Source organism: Grammomys surdaster, unplaced genomic scaffold (assembly GCF_004785775.1).
Source record: "Grammomys surdaster isolate TR1022 unplaced genomic scaffold, NIH_TR_1.0 137, whole genome shotgun sequence".
Lineage (NCBI taxonomy): Eukaryota > Metazoa > Chordata > Mammalia > Rodentia > Muridae > Grammomys > Grammomys surdaster.
This window is the reverse complement of record NW_021604595.1, coordinates 15,950,309-15,970,008: the sequence shown is the minus strand read 5'-3', so window position 1 is coordinate 15,970,008 and position 19,700 is coordinate 15,950,309. Positions and strand designations below refer to the sequence as shown.

At 43.6% G+C, this 19,700-nt stretch overlaps 1 protein-coding gene across 2 annotated transcripts in view; it reads right to left on the bottom strand.

The window, feature by feature from the left end:
- Positions 1-1,229: 1,229 nt before the first annotated feature.
- Positions 1,230-19,700, bottom strand: part of LOC114617572 (serpin B6) — a 109,846-nt gene continuing 91,375 nt past the window's right edge. Inside the window, exons 1-7 of one of the 2 annotated variants that reach the window (XM_028763163.1) lie at positions 15,061-15,126; positions 9,448-9,622; positions 7,482-7,634; positions 6,291-6,408; positions 4,827-4,969; positions 2,035-2,190; positions 1,230-1,746 (exon numbers count right to left, since the gene is read on the bottom strand). In XM_028763163.1, coding sequence (XP_028618996.1) covers positions 1,345-1,746; positions 2,035-2,190; positions 4,827-4,969; positions 6,291-6,408; positions 7,482-7,634; positions 9,448-9,612 — 1,137 coding nt within the window. In that variant the 5' untranslated portion in view covers positions 9,613-9,622; positions 15,061-15,126 and the 3' untranslated portion in view covers positions 1,230-1,344. Of the gene's footprint in view, positions 1,747-2,034; positions 2,191-4,826; positions 4,970-6,290; positions 6,409-7,481; positions 7,635-9,447; positions 9,623-15,060; positions 15,127-19,700 lie in introns of those variants that run through there. The other variant, XM_028763162.1, reaches the window with a different exon arrangement.

Here is a 19,700-nt window from a genome sequence, read left to right as displayed (position 1 = left end):
AAGTTCTTCTCATCTGAAACATCTTGAGCTTGGCCCCCACAGTTCAAAATACTCTCAGGAACAGTGTCTTTCATGCTTCTATTAGTATGGCCTATTAAGCCACAAATAAAGCATTCCAGTGTTTTCCAAAACAAAATTCCCAAATAATAGCATGGTCAGGCCTGTCAAAGCAATATTCCAGTCCTGAGTACTGACTTCTGTCTTAGTTAAGGTTTTCATTGCTGTGAAGAGACACTATAACTAAAGCAAGTCTTATAAAGGATAGCATTTAATTGAGGCTGGCTTACAGTTTCATTGGTTCAGTCCGTTATCATCATAGCAAGAAGCATTTCACCATCCAGGTAGGCATGGCTCTAGCGGAGCTGAGAGTGCTACATCTTATTCTGAAGGCAAACATGAGAAGACTGACTGTCAGGTAGCTATGAGGATGGTTTAAAAGCCCATCCACACAGTGACACACTTCCAACAAGGTCACACCTACACCAACAAGGCCATACCTCTTAATAGTGCCTCTCCTGGGCCAAGCATATACAAACCAACTATGCTGTCACCACAGCCCAACTATACTGTCACCACGGCAGCATCAGGGAACTCAGAAGGGATTCTGGCAGCTGCAAAATTGCACACAGGTCATGGAAAGTACTTCCCGCTAGCCCATCTACATGCTTCTTTCATACAGACCCTGCCTCTTCAGTTTCTTTCCTTCCTGCTAAATGCTTCTACTGTATTTCAAGGAGGTGACCAACATAGATGCAAAAACTTTTCATCTTTTTATTTGTAATACTTGTCACTAAATAAAATCACCTGGTGTTTATTCATGGATCCATGGTCAAATAAATTCCTGTGAGTGACCTCATTTTTCCAACCCCAGGAGAAAGTGGTCAGTATGTATGTAAAGAGGCATACATGCCATACCATACAACAGGGGAAACAGTGATTTGGGAAAAGGAGCTTTTCCTACAGGGTTGACTCTCTGAAAACCTCAGTTCTACACAGAGACTATCTGAGACATGTCCCCACTGTCCACTCCTCAGAGCTTCAACTCGTTGACTTTTTTCACTTAAAGTGGGATGAAATCCTGATGCTACCAAGGAAAGAGACAGAAACACTCATGGCTGCCTTTGTTGGCACTCACAGGGCCCTCCAGCAGAGATGAGCTTTGTAGCCAGCAACAGCAGAAATCGACAGGAGTGCAAATCCAGATCCTAGAAAACACTCAGTTCTGAAGGTGGGGTGTCATAAAGTCCTTTATTTCATAACTGTCATTACACTTATGGAGAGGGTCACTTGAGTCACAGGCAAACCATGGAGAGTGGGTAAAAGAATGTCAGAAACATCCTTTCCTCAGGGAGAGGAGAACCGGCCACAGAACAGAATCCCATTGGTCTTAACATGCTGAATGAAGAAAAGGAAGGGGCGGTCAGCACAGAAGCGGGGGGTGAACCGAGATGACCCCCTCATAACAATTGCAGTAGCAGCCGTAGCCTCTGTGCCCTCCTCATTCACCTCCACAAAGGCCTTATGTATGACCTTGGACAGAAATAGGCCTTGCTTGGAAGATATTCCAGAAAAGTCCGCTCTGCACTCCTCAAAGGCGTAAGTCATGCCCAACCTGCATAGGACATCCTTCATGTCATAGTTCTCCTCCAGTTTAAAGCGTGGGAGGAAAACCTCCACCTTTTCTCCCTTCATCCTGTCGAGTCTTGTCCACTCTATAAAGTTCTCAAAAGTTATTTCCTTTTCCACCTAGAAGATATGTGAAAACATGAGGACAGTGATGTCACACAGGGCTCTTGAGACAAGAGGGAAGTTCTACAGTGCCCAGGGAAGTGTGGCTATAACTTATTATGGTATCTGGGAGGCGGTAGGGTGCAGAGCTTGTGAAGCATGCTACAGGCCCTGGGTTCCACCCTAGGCCCACGAATAAATATAAGATAAAAACACGATCATGGAAGCCTAGGGAAGCTGCCCCAGAACAAACACAAATGCCACACTTTCTCCGTTACAGCTCCATCGAGGCCCCATGATCCTTACCGTACTCAGTTCAACGTGTTCATCTGGAAGCATGATGATCATGTTCAGCTCATTGTCAACATAGGGAAGCAACAGAATGGTAGTGGATATCTCTTCCACATAAGTCATCTTAAAGGTAGACTTCTGAAACATCATTTGTACAGGTTTCTTCTCATTCTATAAATCATGGATAAATACTAAGTTGAAATAGTGCATACTATGCAAATACCACAGAAGAGAGCCACTGTCCCTGGGAGAATTTTCTTGATGAGACTTTTGAAACATTCTATAAGCCTCTAAATGTCTGAAATAGTTTAGAATTTCCGTGTCCCTATCGGCCCATTTTTTTAAGACTTGGTCCTTAGAGTGGAAATTGGAAAGGAAAGGGATGATTAAGAGGTGGAACCTAGAGAAAGATGTTCGGGTCATTGAGAGGTACCCTGGAAAGGGATAGTCAACTGACTAAACTTGGTTATTTCTATATTAGTTGTGGGAACAGGGAACTGACTAGCCCAATCTCCTAATACCTGTCATGTTATGAGCCAACAAACCTTTTCTATTGGGGAATCTGATTTATTCTTATGACTATGAACATAATTCCAATATTCACTGTTCTAGACTTCTCCCTGAACTCTGGAAAATATGTATTTTGTAATCTATTTGACTGCTGCATTTTGATATTCCTTTGTTTAGCTGCTCTACCTACAAGTCTTGTTCTAATTAACAAGAATGCCCTCCTTCCAGTTACCAAAACCACTTCATGTCCTTGACTCCTGTCTTTCTCTCTTACCCTGATTTGACTCATTACAAAACTGTATTGTCTGTATCTCTGAATTATAACCAAAACTTGACTCTGCTCCCCATCAGAACAGCCCTGGGATGCTGGGATGCCCTCCTTGTCACTGACCTCAGCATAGTAATCATAGGTCATAGCAAGGCAAGTCAGAACACACTGCTGTGGCTGGATACCATTTTGTGGGACCACGCTAGCAGAAACAAAAGTTATTGAAAGCCCTTAAAACACCATGGGATAAAAAAAATAAGAGCTCACCCTGTTTCCTATTCTACTTCACTCTCTCTTCCTTGGTCATAGGACTGTTTGTAGTGTTGCAGTTAAACTAGATCATGTCCCTTTCTCCCAACACACTGGTCTGCAGAACCTGGAACATGCTTAGTCTGCTCTCATGCCATCTTACAGTGAAGGTTTCCTTAGCAGCTCTCACTGGCTCTACACTCAAGCACAGCATCCTGCCACCACCTCCGTGTGTCTCTGGAGCCTCCCCCAACCACTGAGTTCTTACCTATGCTTATCTCAAATTTCTCTCCTCCAGGAAAACAGAGCTTCATGAAGGCTGGCACACCCAGCCAGTTAGTGCATGGTACACAGTAGGCTCTCATGTGATATCTGAAGACTATTGTGACAAACTAATGGGTAGAAATCTACCTCGTAAATTTAATACAAGTCCATAGAACAGAAAATCTTTTGCCTTTGAAGGCATGGCCACATATATGGATTACCATGAGCAGCTGCTGCAGCCACAGATCAGTCTGTGTCTCGTGTAGATACAAGGCAGCAAGACAATGTCTCTGTGCTCTGCACTTAACAAGAGCCACCGTAAGTAGGTCCACTTATGTAACATATGAGAAACACCTCAAAAAAAAGGCTTCTTGCTCTCAGGCCTATGTCCTTCTCCATGGTCTACAGAGTCAGGGTCAAAGCCCTGCTGTGAGCATGAGGAGAAAGACACCAAGCTAAGGATGGCAGACCAAAAAAAGAGGAGCCAGTTCCCAAAAGCATCACCCCATGTAAGGCAGCCCCAGGCTCTACCCATTTCCTGCCCTCCTTGTTGGTGATAAACTTGTAAGAATTCAACTACAATCTCCTAGGGTTTCTGTTGCTTGCAGTTGAATGAAGTCCTAAAGTACATCTTGTCAACCAGTGACAAACTGAAGAAATTATTTAAAATAAAGCATGAAATGAAATTCATTTCCTAAGAAACTGAAGGTTCAACTAAAGTTAGCCTGAGAGATCTAGGGTCTGGTTATTGATCCAGAATGTGATGTCATTCATTTCTTTTGTCAGCCCACGAGTATATGCACCTGGTGATGGGGGAAGGAGAGAGAAAAGAGACAGAGATGAGGGGGAGAAGTAAATATGGCTACAAAAACAATGGGCCATCAGCAAGTAACATGTTCCAACTTATGTTTATCCCATCAAGCCAGAACTAAATTTCACTCATTGGCTCAGTGTTTACTGAGCACCAACCATAAGCCAGGCACTCATTACACAGCTGTTTTTCCAACAGGCTGAGAAAGGTTATTTTCCATATGTATTGCTTTGTGATAACCAAGACAAGGTATGGTCCTCTTGAAGAAGGCAGAAGGCACAAGACAACACTTCTGGAATGACACACTGGAAAGAAGAGAGTGTGCACAAGAGATGGGCTGCATTCTGGGCCACAAGGAGCCTCATAAAACACATCTGGAGTTTAGATTTTCCCATATTCAAACTTCTATGAAAGACCATTTCAAGTACACTGTAGAGCTCTGCCATCAAAATTGGCCCCAACAACTTCCAGTGACAGCCTAGTCCATGACAGAAGCAGAGCCAGGACTGAAACCAAGTAGCCTATGTCCAACTTGCAAAAGGAGAAGGGAAGAGAAAGGCCCCAAGGCTGACAGAGGGTCTGCCTTCAGAGCTGCCCAGAGACATGAGAGGTACAGGCTACATGAGGAGCCTCCTTATGTTTTAAAAGCCAATGTGAACAGAGGATCTTGCCCAGCGGTCTCCTTAGTTACCACACTGTAGTTACCTTGCTGACTTTGAATGGCATCTCCCTGGTGTCCTCTTTGTTAAATGGCTTCTCCCAGTTTCCTTTGAAGTAGATGGCATTCACAAGGACCAGAGGAGTGTTTGAATTTACTGTACCTGGAGACAGCAACTCTTTGATTCTATCTGAAAGAAGGAATTTTTTTATAAATTAATTAAAGACTGTGGTGCTTTGGATGAGAATGACCTCAGTTGGATCATATATTTGCACGCTCAGTCCTCAATTGAATTGTTTGGGAAGAGTTAGTACGTATAGCCTTGTTGGAGAAGGTGTGCTGTGGAGGTAGTCTTTAAGATTTCAAAATCTGACAGAGGGCCCAGTCTTTCCCACTGCCTGCTGCCTGTAGATCAGGATGTAAAACTCCCAGCTACTGCTCCAGCACGTTGTCTATCTGCTTCCTACCATGGTGACCATGAAATAACCCACCTAAAACTGTAAGCAAGCCCCCAGTTTGATGCATTCTTTTATAAGAGTTGTTTTGATCATGGTGTCTCTTCACAGTAATAGAACAGTAACAAAGCTAACCCAATTAGCTAACAGAGGTGGCGGATGTATGCCAAGGTCTGATAGGAAAATGGCGCCACCTGCTGCTCTGGTCAGAACCTTGCATAGGAGATTTCACTTCTCTTGATATAAAAGGACACATGTCCCTAAAGCAACAACCCTGACATCAACAACAAGAAGTCAGATCCATGATGAGTTCAAAGCCAGCGTGGTTTACAGACTGAATTTCAGGACAGTGTGGGCTACTCAAAAACCTTGCCTCAAGAAATTTTTTAAAAAGCTTTCTGATTCCTAATTTAGAGCTAACATTGCAGACCAACTTTAGAATATTTTGCTTTACCTAGTATATTCAAGTCCTTGAATTCAATACCAGGTATGTCAAAAATAAGTCCTGATTTAAAGAAGAAAAAGTCATTGTTTGAAGTTCTTGTGAAGGCACTAACAATATGATAATTAACAGTCGACTACAAAGCCAGGCATGGTGGCACATACCTTTAATCCTAGCACTTGAGAGGCAGGGAAAGGTGGATCTCTTGAGTTCTGGTCCACCTTAGTCTAAATAGTGAGTTATAAAACAGCAAGAGCTACAGAGTGAGGCCAGCCCTGTCTCCAAAAACAAAAATAAAAATACTAGAGACAGACAGATGGCCTGGTAGGTGAAGGTACTTGCTACCAAACCTGAAGAACTAAATATAATCCCTAAGACTCAGTGGTAGAAAGAGGAAACCAACTCTTGTGTGTTGTCCTGACTGCAGGTGTGCACAGACACACACAAACTCACAACAAACAAACAAACAATTGTACCATTTCTTAAAAAGTAGGCTGACTGCTTAACATGGATGGAGTGTGGCTCAGCGGCAGAAGAGATCCTACTCAGCCTGCTCGGGGCCCTGCAGTCAAATCTCAGCACTAAAGTCAATCAGAACAGTAACTCTGTGTCACCTTCTGTCTTTTTGGCTACCCAGGTGTTGATGTGCTGTCGGGACTGCTCTGTAGCACCCTGAAAGTCCAGCTCTTCCATCTCTGCTTCGTAGAACTTGTGGCAGGAATCCTTGAAAGACTGAGACACAGCGACATAATTATACAGCCATGAACGTGATTAGCACCAACAGCCTCCTTCCCAATGCACGAAAACAGAAAATCAAAATTTAATCTTGTAAAATATGATTTTCAAACAAATATACTGAAAGAGTATAAAATACAGCCTTCCTATTTCCAGCTTTCCAGCATTATCCTTAGTTTATAAATGATCTAAGGTGCTGGATCATATGAGGATCACTAAAAAGCATGATGAACAGCTGGATCCTTGAGGTAGTAGCTGATCCTCACAGAGGTACTTGGGAGCAGCCTCAGATGCAGCATCACACTGCTGTCACTCTAAGAGACCATCACACTGGCAGAGTGAGGGTTAACCCCACAAGAGCCATGACACCTCTGCACTGTGCACAGGATGGACCTTCTACCACAGTTTTCTATGCCAAAAGAAATACAAATTTGCAACATTCAAAATAATGTCACCTATAGAGACAGACATCAGACATATGGCAATGGAAGCTATGAAATTGGATATTTCATTTTAATTTATCATACTTCATGATATGGAACTTCAATAGCTATGTGTCTATGGTCACCATGCCAGGTAGTTCATTTGCAGGGAATAAGCAATTTGCAAAACCACAGCCCATGGTGGGGTGTGGTCCAGTGGCTCACTGCAGTAATGAAGGACAGACCTACCATGCACAGGGCCTTGAAGAGAACTAATCTTGAGCACAAGGCAAACAAAAGAACAAGCCACTTTCTGATATAGTGTATGAAGTGACAATGAGATTCATGACCACTCACATTCTCCATATTACAATAGAAAACACAAAACAGCATAAATGGGCTGAAGCTCCTGTTATGTTGACAGTGTACATGAAATAATTTCTCAATATTTCTATCAAATAGTTCATGACTGCATATTTAATTCCTATGTGAGAACTGTTTTTATTTTTTATCTGTGTCTTTATGTGTAAGGCAAATGTACATTTTGTGTAGGTTTGTGCCTATGTGTTGGAGGTGTGTATGTATGTGTGTATAAGCCTATGTGATTGTTAGAAGGTAATTGGTCTCTCAGTACTACATGATACTTACTGCTAGGATATCAAAAGTCTTTTCCCCGAAGAGCCTGTTGGCTGCTCTGAGCAAGTACTGTGTGCCAGTCTTGTTCACTTCGGTGAGAAGGGACTGGAAGCCCTGGTGGACGTCTCTACCTCCATTGCCGCTGCATTTATCCAAAGACAGTGTCTGAAACCAGAACAGATTAAAAACACATCTTCATCAGGCCCAGCTATAGGAAATGAGTCAACACTAAATTCATCCTCAGAATTTTACAGGTCCCTGATGCCACTCAAAACCCACCTAGTTAAAGATGAAAGTACCTAGAAAGTTCTCAGTCTAGAGAACTCCCTGTGCCCTGTCAGCCCTGGTCTAAGCAAAAATGGCCTTTCACAAACTCAGCTCTTCATGGTCACTAATGGTGCTCTGGCTTCAAGCATGGCTACCAACCAGACCTGCTGTCATTCCAGTGCAACTGGCTTCTGAACAAGGACATGCAGTCTCTTCCCTGCTCTTGGGCTGGGCTGGCTCCAGCATTGTCTGTAAACCAGAATTGAGGAGAGTGACCATGTTCCAGGCCTGGGCTTTAAAAGGCCTGGCAAGTGCCACATTTGTGCTCTTGTTCCTAGCCACTATCGTGGAAGGAAATCTAAGCCATGTGGCAGGGAGTCACATGGAGTAATTGCTACCATGTAATTGCTACCAGTAATTTCTAACATAAAGCTGCAAGAAAAAGAAGCAAGACCCTAGCCAAGAGAGAACACTTAGGTGCCAGGCCTTTCATATATCTCCTTAAACATTCCAAGTCTGCTGAAAAGCTACACAATTGACTTTGGCTGCTCCCATAATAAACAGATAAACTGCCTCCCAGTATCTGTAATAATACCATGGAACTGAAAAAGAAAGAGACAGTCCAAATTGAAGGCAAGCCTCTAGGACCTAACTCTCCAGTAAGGAGACAGGCTGGGGAAGAAACAAACATGTTTGTCTTATAACAACAAAAGTGTGCTCTTGGTAGAGCTAACTCAGAATGCAAAGTCGTGGCCTAAGGTGGTCATGGATTAGGAAAGACTAGCTTCAAACACAAGCAGGTGTGAATCAAGATAACCCTAACCTTGGGATACAGTAGACTAGACGCACATACTTGGTTGTGGATCAGAATAGCTACAGTTTAGAGACTATAATGTGTCCTTCCTCCTATGCACTGAATGTATTCCCCCAAACTGTTATACTGTCATCTGACACCCAGTTCCTTGGAATCTGACTGTATTTGGAGCTAAGTTCTTATAAGGGACAATGAAGTTAAAATGACTCAAGTGGGAACCCAAGCCATGTCCTAACGAGAAAAGCTAATTATGACCTAGACATCTAGGGGAGCCAAAGATGCCATTTACAGCCATAGACAATCAGATTTCCAACTTCTGAATATTTAGTATTCAGCCTCTATAACTTTAAGAAAATACTCTTTGTTGCTTAAGCTAGCTATTCTGTGTTATCTGTTACACAGCCCTAGCTGACTAACACTTCAGGGGACATGTATTGTACTTATCCCCACCTTGGGCCACCTTGGACACACCTACTACAACAAGACCACACCCCCAAATAGTGTGACTCCCTGGACCAAGCATATTCAAACCATGACAGTTCTATTACTGGTCATCCAGGCTAGGCTGATCTCATTTGGAAATCAGCTTCAAGATCCTAGGAGGAGATCTTATTTGTAGGAAGGTTAAGATTCATTAGGGCCAGACCACAGACAATGGATGTCATGGGGTGCTTGGGGCCATGCTTTTGGTATTTCTGCCCCCAAATTAACCTTCACATACACAGTCACCACCAATGGATCAGAATGCTACAGCTAGGGTTCCAGCAGGGTAGCACATCCTGCCCCTCAACTGTCTAGTCACACCCATATGTCATCTGCAAGAGCAATCCAGAGTATGGGGGACCAGCTCAACTCACAGTCCACAGTATTTATCTGCTGCGGAATAGTGTTGGTTACCTGAATCATCTGGCTTGCAGTGGTTCCTCTTGCCCCCAAGAAGACCATGGCCAGGGCTGAAGAGAGGCTTGTGGGTGAGAAAAATACATTTTTTGAGCTGTCTTCACCCAGTAGTTTCAAAAGGTGTAAGGCAAAAGTAGCATTTGCTTCCAGCAGAGGATCCATGATGGTGCAGCTAGAATGAGAGATTACAATAAACATCATATAAACATAGGCTAATGTAGGGGCCAAATCTTCATTCTCACCTACACTGTGATGCTCTGACTCAGTGAACAAGGCACACACAAACATAGAAAGCAGAGGTCATATGTAGAAAGTATCCATCCTGGTCTATATAGCAAAGGTCACATGGAGAAAGTGTCCATCCTGGTCTATATAGCAAAGGTCACATGGAGAAAGTGTCCATCCTGGTCTATATAGCAAAGGTCACATGGAGAAAGTGTCCATTCTGGTCTATATAGCAAGTCCAAGCTAGCCAAAGCTACATAGTGAGACCCCATCTCAAAACAAGCAGATAAACTCATGAAAATAGGATCTTATATGCATGTTCAGTTTTTCTAATCCAAGGGCGTAATGCCTAACATCTCCTGGTTTCACTAGGGAGAAATGTATGAAGTACAAATTCTGACTCTGTGGAGAACAGAGTATTGGTGCTGATTGAAAATACAGATGTTGGGTTTAGCATGGTGGTGCAGATTTCTAAGTTCAAGGCCAGCCTGGTCCACAAAGCAAGCCCCAGGGCAATCAAGGCTATATACCAAGAAACCTTGTCTCAAAAAGTCAAAAAACAACAAATAATTTTGAAAAGCTGTTGAGCTTGGGAAACAGTTCAGTGGATAGAGTGCCATGCACGTGTAAGGATTAACAAGATGGCACATAGTTACTATCCCAATCATGGGCGGGCGAGGTGGAGGGAGGAGAATCTCTGGAAGCTCATGGATGGGCCCATAGCCTGGCAAAGGTAGCTGTGAACAAGGAGACCCTATCTCAAAGAAAGTGGCCAGCAGGGACCAACAACTGATGTTGGGTACTGACCTCCATATGTGCCTGAAGGAAAAGAGGTGCCTGCTCGCGCTCTCTCTCTCTCTCTCTCTCTCTCTGATGTTGGGCACAACAGTGACAAACTGGAATAGATGTTTTTACCAAAACCTTCATGGACCACGCTGTAAATTAGATTGCCACTGAAGTTCTCATGTACTTGAGTCTTCTAAGACACACTTGCACTTAGAGGCATTCATCTGGGCACACGCGCACTACTCTTTGCTGTTGACATCGACTGCTGTCTGTCAGCCAATCTATTGGCCGAATGCACTTTGAACTGGCTGCCTATGCTCCTGCATAGGGGTCTGACGCACGGCTCATTCCCCTTTACTAATATCATCTTCTGTTCTGTGTCCCAACGTCTTCTTGCTTGGCGGTGAGTTGTCCTCCCATTAATTCAGTATATTGTCCAATCACTTCCTAATATAGATGTCACTAATTTAATATCTGGGATGTCTGAAAATATAATGATTTTTCCATACCACTGTGCTTTAAACAAGGTCTATGAAGGGTGTGTGAATGACAGCTGAGTCACTTGTCTGTTTTCCAGCAACCAACCTTTCACTTCAGAAGTCTGATGACATGATGATGCCAGCACCATCAAGGTCCCTCCTTCACCTAACTGTCTGAAAACTTATAAACTCATATACACATTAATGAGCCTCAGATTTGTAAATGTCTTGTCACTGTCTGCTCACAGCTCATCTATTAAAAAGGGAACTGGAGAACTTTTCAATCTAGCAATTCAAAAGCATGTCCTTTTCACTCTGACAACAATTTTGCAAGTATTGCTAGTTTTTCTCAGAGAGACTCTGCTCTCTCCCTGTCCCTATCCCTGTTCCTCTCCCTGTTCCTCTCCTTCTCCCTGTTTCTCTCCCTCTCCCTTCCCTTCTCCCTCTCCCTCCCCCTCTCCCTCTCCCTCTCCCTCTCCCTCTCCCTCTCCCTCCATCCCTCCCTCCCTCACCCTTTCCCTCTCTCTCCCTCTTCCACCTCTCTCTGCATTACCCATCTGTCAGATGGCAAAAGTCTTGGACTGAGTTCATCTAGGACTTCCCTTCAGTCTTAGCTCTGTTCCCTGTTGCCGTGATAAAATACACTGACAAAAGCAACTCCAGTGAAAAAGAACTTGCTTTGGCTCCTGGTTTCTCATGGCAAAGAAGCTGGGGAGGCAGCCCCTTCACACTGCATCCATAGTAGGGCACAAGCTCAGGAAGTGGTACTGCCCACTTTGGGGTGGGTCTTCCCACATCTACTAACCTGATTAAAATAGTATCTCGCCCATGAGGAATTTAAAAAAAAAAAACAAAACCAAGAAACAAAATTCATAGTTTGCCTAGATGACCATTTCCTAAGATAAATCAATCTGACAGTCGATACTACCACAGCAACCTTCTCAATGTCCAAGCACACACAGAGAATGACCTTTGTGTAGCACTTTGGGAAAAGGCTACTGGGTGTAATGGGCTGACTTAGAGTATTAGCTACGCTGTGAGGAATCAGTCTCTTGACCCATCTGTTCTCCTTTTGTCAGAACAATGGCTCAGCACAGTGCCAGCAGGTCTACAGAGACTGTCTAGCTGACCTAACCCAGATTCACTGAAGCTTGGAAACAGAGGTGTGGGTCTTCCAAGTGATCCCACAGAATCTGCCTGCCGTTTCTGGCAGATCTGTGTTAAGGGGTGGGGAATTTGACTCTGTCCTAATTCCTTGTATTGTTACAGGTCTGAGTTAGCTATAATTAACTTTAAGACATGGTTTCCTTTGATCTTTGTAGAAGAGATGCAGAGTCAGGCAAATCTCTAAATTTGAAGCCTGCCTAGTCTACAGAACAAGTTCCAGGACAGCTAGGGCTACACAGAGAAACTGTTAAAAAGGCTTTGGATTGGAATTGGCCCAACTTGATTTTAAATACAGTCATTCCTGGATATCTAAATATTTAGTTGGTATCTGAAATTCGACGAAACTCAATTTACTTCTAAAACTTAAAATCATCATAGATAACCTAAAATACTCAATATACTATAACTACCAGATATATGGATCCTGTACACCATACTGTTTGGAGAAGAAAAAAAAAGGGGGGGAGCGTCTGTCCGTCTGAGTTAGAGTCTTGCTATACAACCCTGGCTGGCCTCAAACTATCATCCCTCTGCCTCAGTCTCCTGAGTACTGGGATTACAGGTGTACACCACTGCATCTGGCTTCTCTCCCAATTTTTCCAATGTACTATTTCTATCTGCTGATTACACATGTGCAACCCATGTAAACAGACATGCAGATGTAAGAAGCCAGGTGGCCTTGGTTTATGGACCCAAATGTGAACCAAACATTCCTTTCTCTATTTGATGATGCAAGCCATAGTGGCTGCAATTCTTCAGGATAGACCTGAAAAGCAAGACACTCCCAGTATACACTGATAACATCAGCTATTCCTGGAAACTCAAATCCCAGCACTAGAATCCGTGATCACAAGACATTAACTCAAAGGTTACTCAGCCATCACATAGCACACGTAGTCCAGCCTGCTAAATGTCACCCAGCAGTCCCTCACAGTTGTCCACATGTGTTCCTGATGATAAGAAAATGACATAGAAACTGACTAAGCACTTGGGGATCAGAGACCACAAAAGTATCAGTTCCAGTAATGTCCCTGGTTACCTGGCCAGAAATGCGGAAAGGGAGCTCAAATTTCTAATCTACCTTGCTACTTGTGAGGGCAGGACCAAACTCCAGTCCAGGTAGCAAATCCTTCTAGTGAACAGCTGTAAAACTAGTTCTCTAGATTTTCATGGTAAAAAAGAATGAGTTATATCGCTTATAAGCCCAACACTCAGGAAGTAAAGGCAGGTGGATCTCTGTGAGTTCAAGTCCAGCCTTGTTGACAAAGTAAGTTCCAGGGCAGCCAGGGCTGTTATACAGAGAAACCCTGGAGGTGGAAAGGGCAACAAAAACAAAACAAAAAGGGGGGGGGGGGCTACATCTATTTCAAGCTTTACCCCTTCTACATGATTTAATGATACCTCTTCACAGAGATGAATGTTACAGTAGCCTTAGCCTTAGTCACAGCTCTCTGTTGAGGCCCATTAAAGAAAAGCTGTTTGTTTCTGATCAAGAGAATGGACTCTATCTCTGGGCTGGGTATGTCTAACATTCCAAGCTACTCAAAAACAAAAGAGTTAATCAACTGCCTAAGAGACCACACCTCTGAAGGGGATTCAGCTAATGCCAAGCTAAGTACATGGGGGTAATAAGTATCCCCTTGAGTAGATAATGCACTTTTCCTTCCCAGAAAGCCCATTCCTGGTACTATCCCTCCCAAGCTGCTGTGAGGCTCTGGTTGATCTGCCCATCTTTCTGAGTCAAGACACAGAAAAGCCTAACTGTTCCTTTTTCTTCTTTTTGTCTCTTTCTTTCTGATTCCGGCCACAGCTTAAGTATGCCGTCCCAGTTCTATACACTCTTTCCCATTTTGCCATGTGGCTGCTGGCTGAACCTCCATCCCTAACTCAATCAGCAAGACTTTTTCTCTTCCTCTACTCCACCCCAGAACTCCCAGAAGCTGTTCTGTGGCATTTCTTTTAAACTCTAATAAAACTGTGCCCTAGTTTCCTTCTGTGTCTATTCTAAAAAATAAAAATAAATAATTAAGGAATCTAAGAACCATTAAAGAACTTCAATTTTCCTAGAGACAGGTGGTACTCCAGATAGGGCTCCCTAAAATTTCCAGTAACACTGACACCATGGGAATGCTAATTTTCCATACTTTTAATTCTGAAAACAATCTTAAGAGAAAGAGAAGTTTCAGGCCTGTTATTAAGGGGCAGAGCAAGTGCAACACAGTAAGACTCTGGGTCCATCAACAAAACAAAAAGAAAGGGAGAAAAAAAAAGTAACTCACAGGACATTTTCATCTGGAACAGAAATCGGATTAAAATTTTCTGCATGTCTAGGCAGATACTGAATCCCTTAACACTTCACCTTACAAGAGTTTAATAGAAAGCACACGAAAATGATCAGGTCAGCTCCTTACCAGTATCTATCTTCTTACACTGAGGGTCTCCAAAGAGCTGTCATTTGAGCCTAACTTTCCAGGTTCGCAAAGACCACAACATAGTCAAGAGAACGTCTACAAAAGCAGGTCCAAAACCCTTGGGACTGACTCCCAGGCCTCTTCCTCCCCGCACGCCCCCCCCACCCCCCGGCCCTGACTCCCTGCACTCTAAGATTCCAAAGACTATCTTACATGTCACAAGTCCTAGATCTCCACGTCTGGGCAAACAGTCACATGTGGCTCCGAATCTGGCTCACCGACCCCATCATGAACAAACCACCTCCTCCGACGCCCTTGACATCCTAGATGAAGGCAAGGCCACTAGCTATCCCAGAACACAAGGCAACTGACTCTCTGGACAGAGTCAGATACCGCTGGAGCAGTCACAGAGTTCAGGATAAAACCCCTAACCCTTATCGCAGGTCTCTCGCCTCCTGCCACACTTCCCCTGCCCGCGCGCCCTCCCAGAGCCCTGTGCCAAAGCCAGCCCTCAGCAGAGCGTACCCCTACACTAGGTTCACCGGGAGACAGCAAGATGACCAGAGATCTGAAAGGTACTAGCGGTGCCCAGGGCCTCAAATACTGGCGGAGTGGAGAGGCAGGCGGAGTCTGGAGCTCTGGGCGTTGGCCTCTTGTGTTAGGAAGAGGAGAGGGCAGGGCTAGGTGACCTGAGCCCAACAATGCAGCAGCCCATCCTTTGTCTCCTAGACACCGAGCTATCATTTCGGCTGCGGATTTTTCTGGTCCTGAATGCCTTTACTAACTGCAAGCTCAACAGGGGCTGGAGTCTCTGGGTGATCTCCTACAGAGGACTAGTGTGGTCACACCAGCCTGCTCACTCTGCCTTTGTCACAACTGAATGACAGTCTCAGTGACACCAGAAGTGTGCCAGCACTTAGTGGGGACAAATGGGACAAATGGGACAAAGCAGAACCGAAGATTAAAGTGAGAGAGGGAAAAGAAGACTTTTACTACTGGGGCTGGAGAGAGCATTTGTCTAACACTCACAGATAAACGAACAAATTAATGAAGTGCATGAGAGAAAGACAGACAGACGGGGAGGGGGGAGGGGGAACCACAGGTAAGTATCCCAAGATTCCATTACTCTTCTAGTCCAACATAATTAGACACCGAAGAGCTGGTATTTCATTCAAATGAGGATGAAAATCCATTTGCCATCTCACAGTGATCTTGAGGGGAATGATGACCTGGTAGGTCGATTGGTTTAAGGGTCAGGTCAACTCTGCCTTCTTTGCCTCACTGTAAATCAAGGATTCCCAGCAATGACCCTCCTGACATTTGAGCTGGATATCTCTTGGTTGTATAGGCTGCTCAGACCTTATAGAATATGAAAATCCTCCTTTTAGGAGTCCACATGTGATCCAGACAGCGGGCTCCTGGACTCCTGAGACATGCAACAGGTTTGGAGATAATGGAGTACTGAAGCCAGAAAGAGGCCTGGGAGTCAGTGCCAAGGGTCTTAGACCTGCTTTTCTGGAGCCTTTTCTAGAATGTGTCTGGGTCTGCGATAGTTGTGTGCAGGGGCTGAATTGTTAGGCTCAAACTGCTTTGGAGACCTTCAGTCTCTAAAGTCAGTGAAGATAGATACTTTTGTAAGGAACTTTCCAGATCTTTTACGAGGGCTCAGAACCCTCTACCTAGCAGATGTCAGTAGCAAATCAGGCCTCCAGCTCAGCTGTGACTGTTTCACTTTTAGAGGACTGAAATGTAAAGAAATGCTGTATCTCACTCCCATTGGATCCTTTTCTCTCTAACTTAATGTTTCTAGCTTGTCCTTCCAGCTTTTCTGGAGAAGCACACTCTGTAAGCATTTACACTGGAATTCTATATACAGTTCTAATTTCCTCCCTTCTGAACAAAGAATAGCATTTTCCTAGCTATCAATAATTTTACAAGTTGTATTTAAAAGATACGACATACACAAACACACAGAGACACACAGAGAGACACACACAAACGCATAAGAGCACAGACTGTACATACTTGCATGTACATTACATACATTCACCACACCCAGACACAAATGAGAGAGAAATGAGAGAGACAGAGAGATTTACCAGGGATGTTATGTGTGAGTGGCAAATACAGCTGATTTTACTTATGCATTTTGGATTTTTTCAACTAAGTATGTTTTCTGTGTTATGTTTTTGGTATGGTGTATTCCTACGAATCCAGCTCAGTGCCTTGCAGAACTATGAATGCACTCTGTTAATGAGTTCTATCTCCAGCATATGCTGTGGTCTACTTACAAAACCATTCTCCTTTTAAAGTATTGGGTAAAACAAACTGACACAAAAACATGCAAAATGAATACTGCCATACACCCATAGTTCACTGAACACAACCCAGACCTGCAACCAGGGAACCATTCTACATCCATGTGTTTCCCTCTTGTTGCTTCAGAATAGAAAGAAAACGTCCTCTTAGCAGTTGTGCATGCTTCACCCTAATGAACATTTTGCAACTTTAGGTAATGCTCCTGTTCTTCATGTAAACTATTCAGAGTTCTAAGGATTAGCTAAGTGATGGGATGTGAACAGCCCTTACCCCTGGAGGTCAGTGGCGGAGGTGGATTTATACTGATGTAGCAATACTTCCTGGAAACCAGAGCACAGTGAGTGAACCCATGGAAGGCTACATGTCTAGCCACTGGAACCTTAGAGAAGTAGAAACCAATGGACCAAGCCACCCACCGATGTCAACTGTTTGGCTAACTCAGTTTGATTAAATGTGTAATGGCCACATAACTATAGTAGAAAACCAAGGCTGTTCCAGAGGTAGATTCACTGCACATACACTTCAAATCATGCCTGTGCCATTAGTTTTCTATGAAACTATAGCGTTTCCCATTTACAACAAAGGTGTTCAACTGGCATATGGTTAACCTTCATCACCATACCACATTACATTCTCTTACAATGAACATTTTTTCCAATGAACTATCAGTAATAGCCATGTCTAGTGACTCACCTATGAAGTATGGTTGGGTATACATCACTTCTAAAAGACAGATCAGACACGAAGCAGATAATATTACAAGACCATGAATACGGACAAAATGTTTACCTTACTCTAATGAAAGACAATCAGTAGGCCAGTCTTTTTTTTTTTTTAAGATCTTGATCATAGAAGACATGGAGTTAATCACCAAAGATTTTATTCAACTACGATTCATAGTGTCAAACAGTACTGAGACAGAGCGACCAGAGAATGAAAAGTGTTTAACACCAAGCCAATGTGTTGGAAAGTGAAAGGGTATCTAAAAGCCATTTAGATAACGTCTCTTTTAAGAATGTTGCCACAGGCTCAGGCAGGTAGTCCAAGATAGCTCACTAGTATTGAGAAATGACCAGTTCTGCAATGTGTCTCCAAGTGTTTAATCTCAATCCTTAGGCCACTGGGTCATGAGAGAACTGTGAACTGAAAGGTGTGACTATTTATAGGTTAGTTTGAAGGTCTGTATGTCTAGTTTCTGTCAAAATAAATGTTGTCTCTCTATTTTATACAACTCCCTTTAAACTTATACTCTTCCAAACTAATGGAGTGTATACAGAGAAAGGTTCTGTCAGAAAGACATAGAGAATACAAATAGAAAACAAAACCATACTCCTAAATTGTACAGAAGATAGAAAACCTAAAATGGTGACCCAGGCAGTAATCCCAGCAGAGCATGAGGATGAAGCAAAATTCCCATGAGCTTGAAGCCAGGCTTGTCCATGTAATAAGTTCCAGACCCCACTTCAGCTCAGTCTGAGCTGTAATGAAACATTCATACACACACGCACACACACACACACACACACACACACACACTTTTGCTTTCAAGGCAAATGTGATAGGAAAGAAGGGTTACATGTGCCTTACCTTCTGAAGCTCTCCTCTATTACTGAAATGCTTAAAAGAGATTGAAGCCAGTAGCTCAGGTTAACTCTTTTCCTTCCTGTCTAGAGTCTTCCAATGGTCTTCCTCTGAGGCAAACCTGACACAAGGTAAAAACCACCTTGTTCTGAGGCTCGAATAGCTCAGAGCACACACACATCCATCCCAGAACATTCTCGGTAATATGAGGAGCAGGTAATTGTTGCAGCAGGATAACAGTTGTCTGAGGTACTTTCAGGAAATTGAAGGCCAATTTTGTTTCCTTCTTTTTCTTTCTCCCCATATCCCTTCTCTGTACTTACATTGTACCTGAAACTTTATGCATTCCAGGCAAAGTGCTGGACCACTGAGCTGTACCCACAAGGCTTTTTACTTTCTCCTTTTAGTCTGAGATTGGGTCTGGTAATACGTTCCAGCTGACCAGTGGCTCCTTCTGTGTTTCAGGCAGGCCTCAATGTTGGATATTCTTGTATCTGGAATCACTGGGATTACAGGCCTGATTCGTGATCCTGCTATTGCTGAAAACACTGACACCAAGCTTTAGACTATGCAGGTGTTGATGGGTGATGATTGGCCTCAGAGGGCTGACAACTCTGCAATAAACCATGCAAATGTCACTATTTTCTGAACATTGTTCCATGAGGAGCTAGGAAGATTGAGAGACAGAGGCAGACGACTGTCACTTCCTCTACAGTTATTTTTCCTTTGCCAGTAGACCTCTTGATCCCCAAGATATCCCGAACCGAAATCCTTCAAGAGACACATTTCAAACTTGGGGACCCTGTCCATGCTCAGCCACTTTGGCAATAAACTGGCACCGCAAATGTTATCTGAGATCAGCCTCCTGGATGGCCTGGTTCTCTGACATGCTTCTCTGTGTCTCTCTTTTTCCATAGCAAAAGAAGCTCATGTTCTTATCTACCCTGGCATCGATGAGTGACCCCTTTGAAAATGCAAATGAGGAGGCAACAGAACAAGTGTCCACCTAGCTAGGGCTGGGTACAGCTGAGCAGTAAGTAGACTGGCCTTGAGATCCCAGATCACTGCAGAAAGGCTATGCTGAGTGCATGAGAAGTCCCAGGAAAGTGCTCCCTGGATACATCTAGAGTGTCTTGCTTGAGAGCATTGAGACTAATGTCAGGGAGCCTCTTATTAGAACTTCTGGACAACACTCTACCACCCCTGGCTCTGGTGCCTGTTCTGGGAAAGGGGGTTATAATTAGAGTTTGTACTGCAGCCAGTGGTCTTGGAGTCCTAAAAG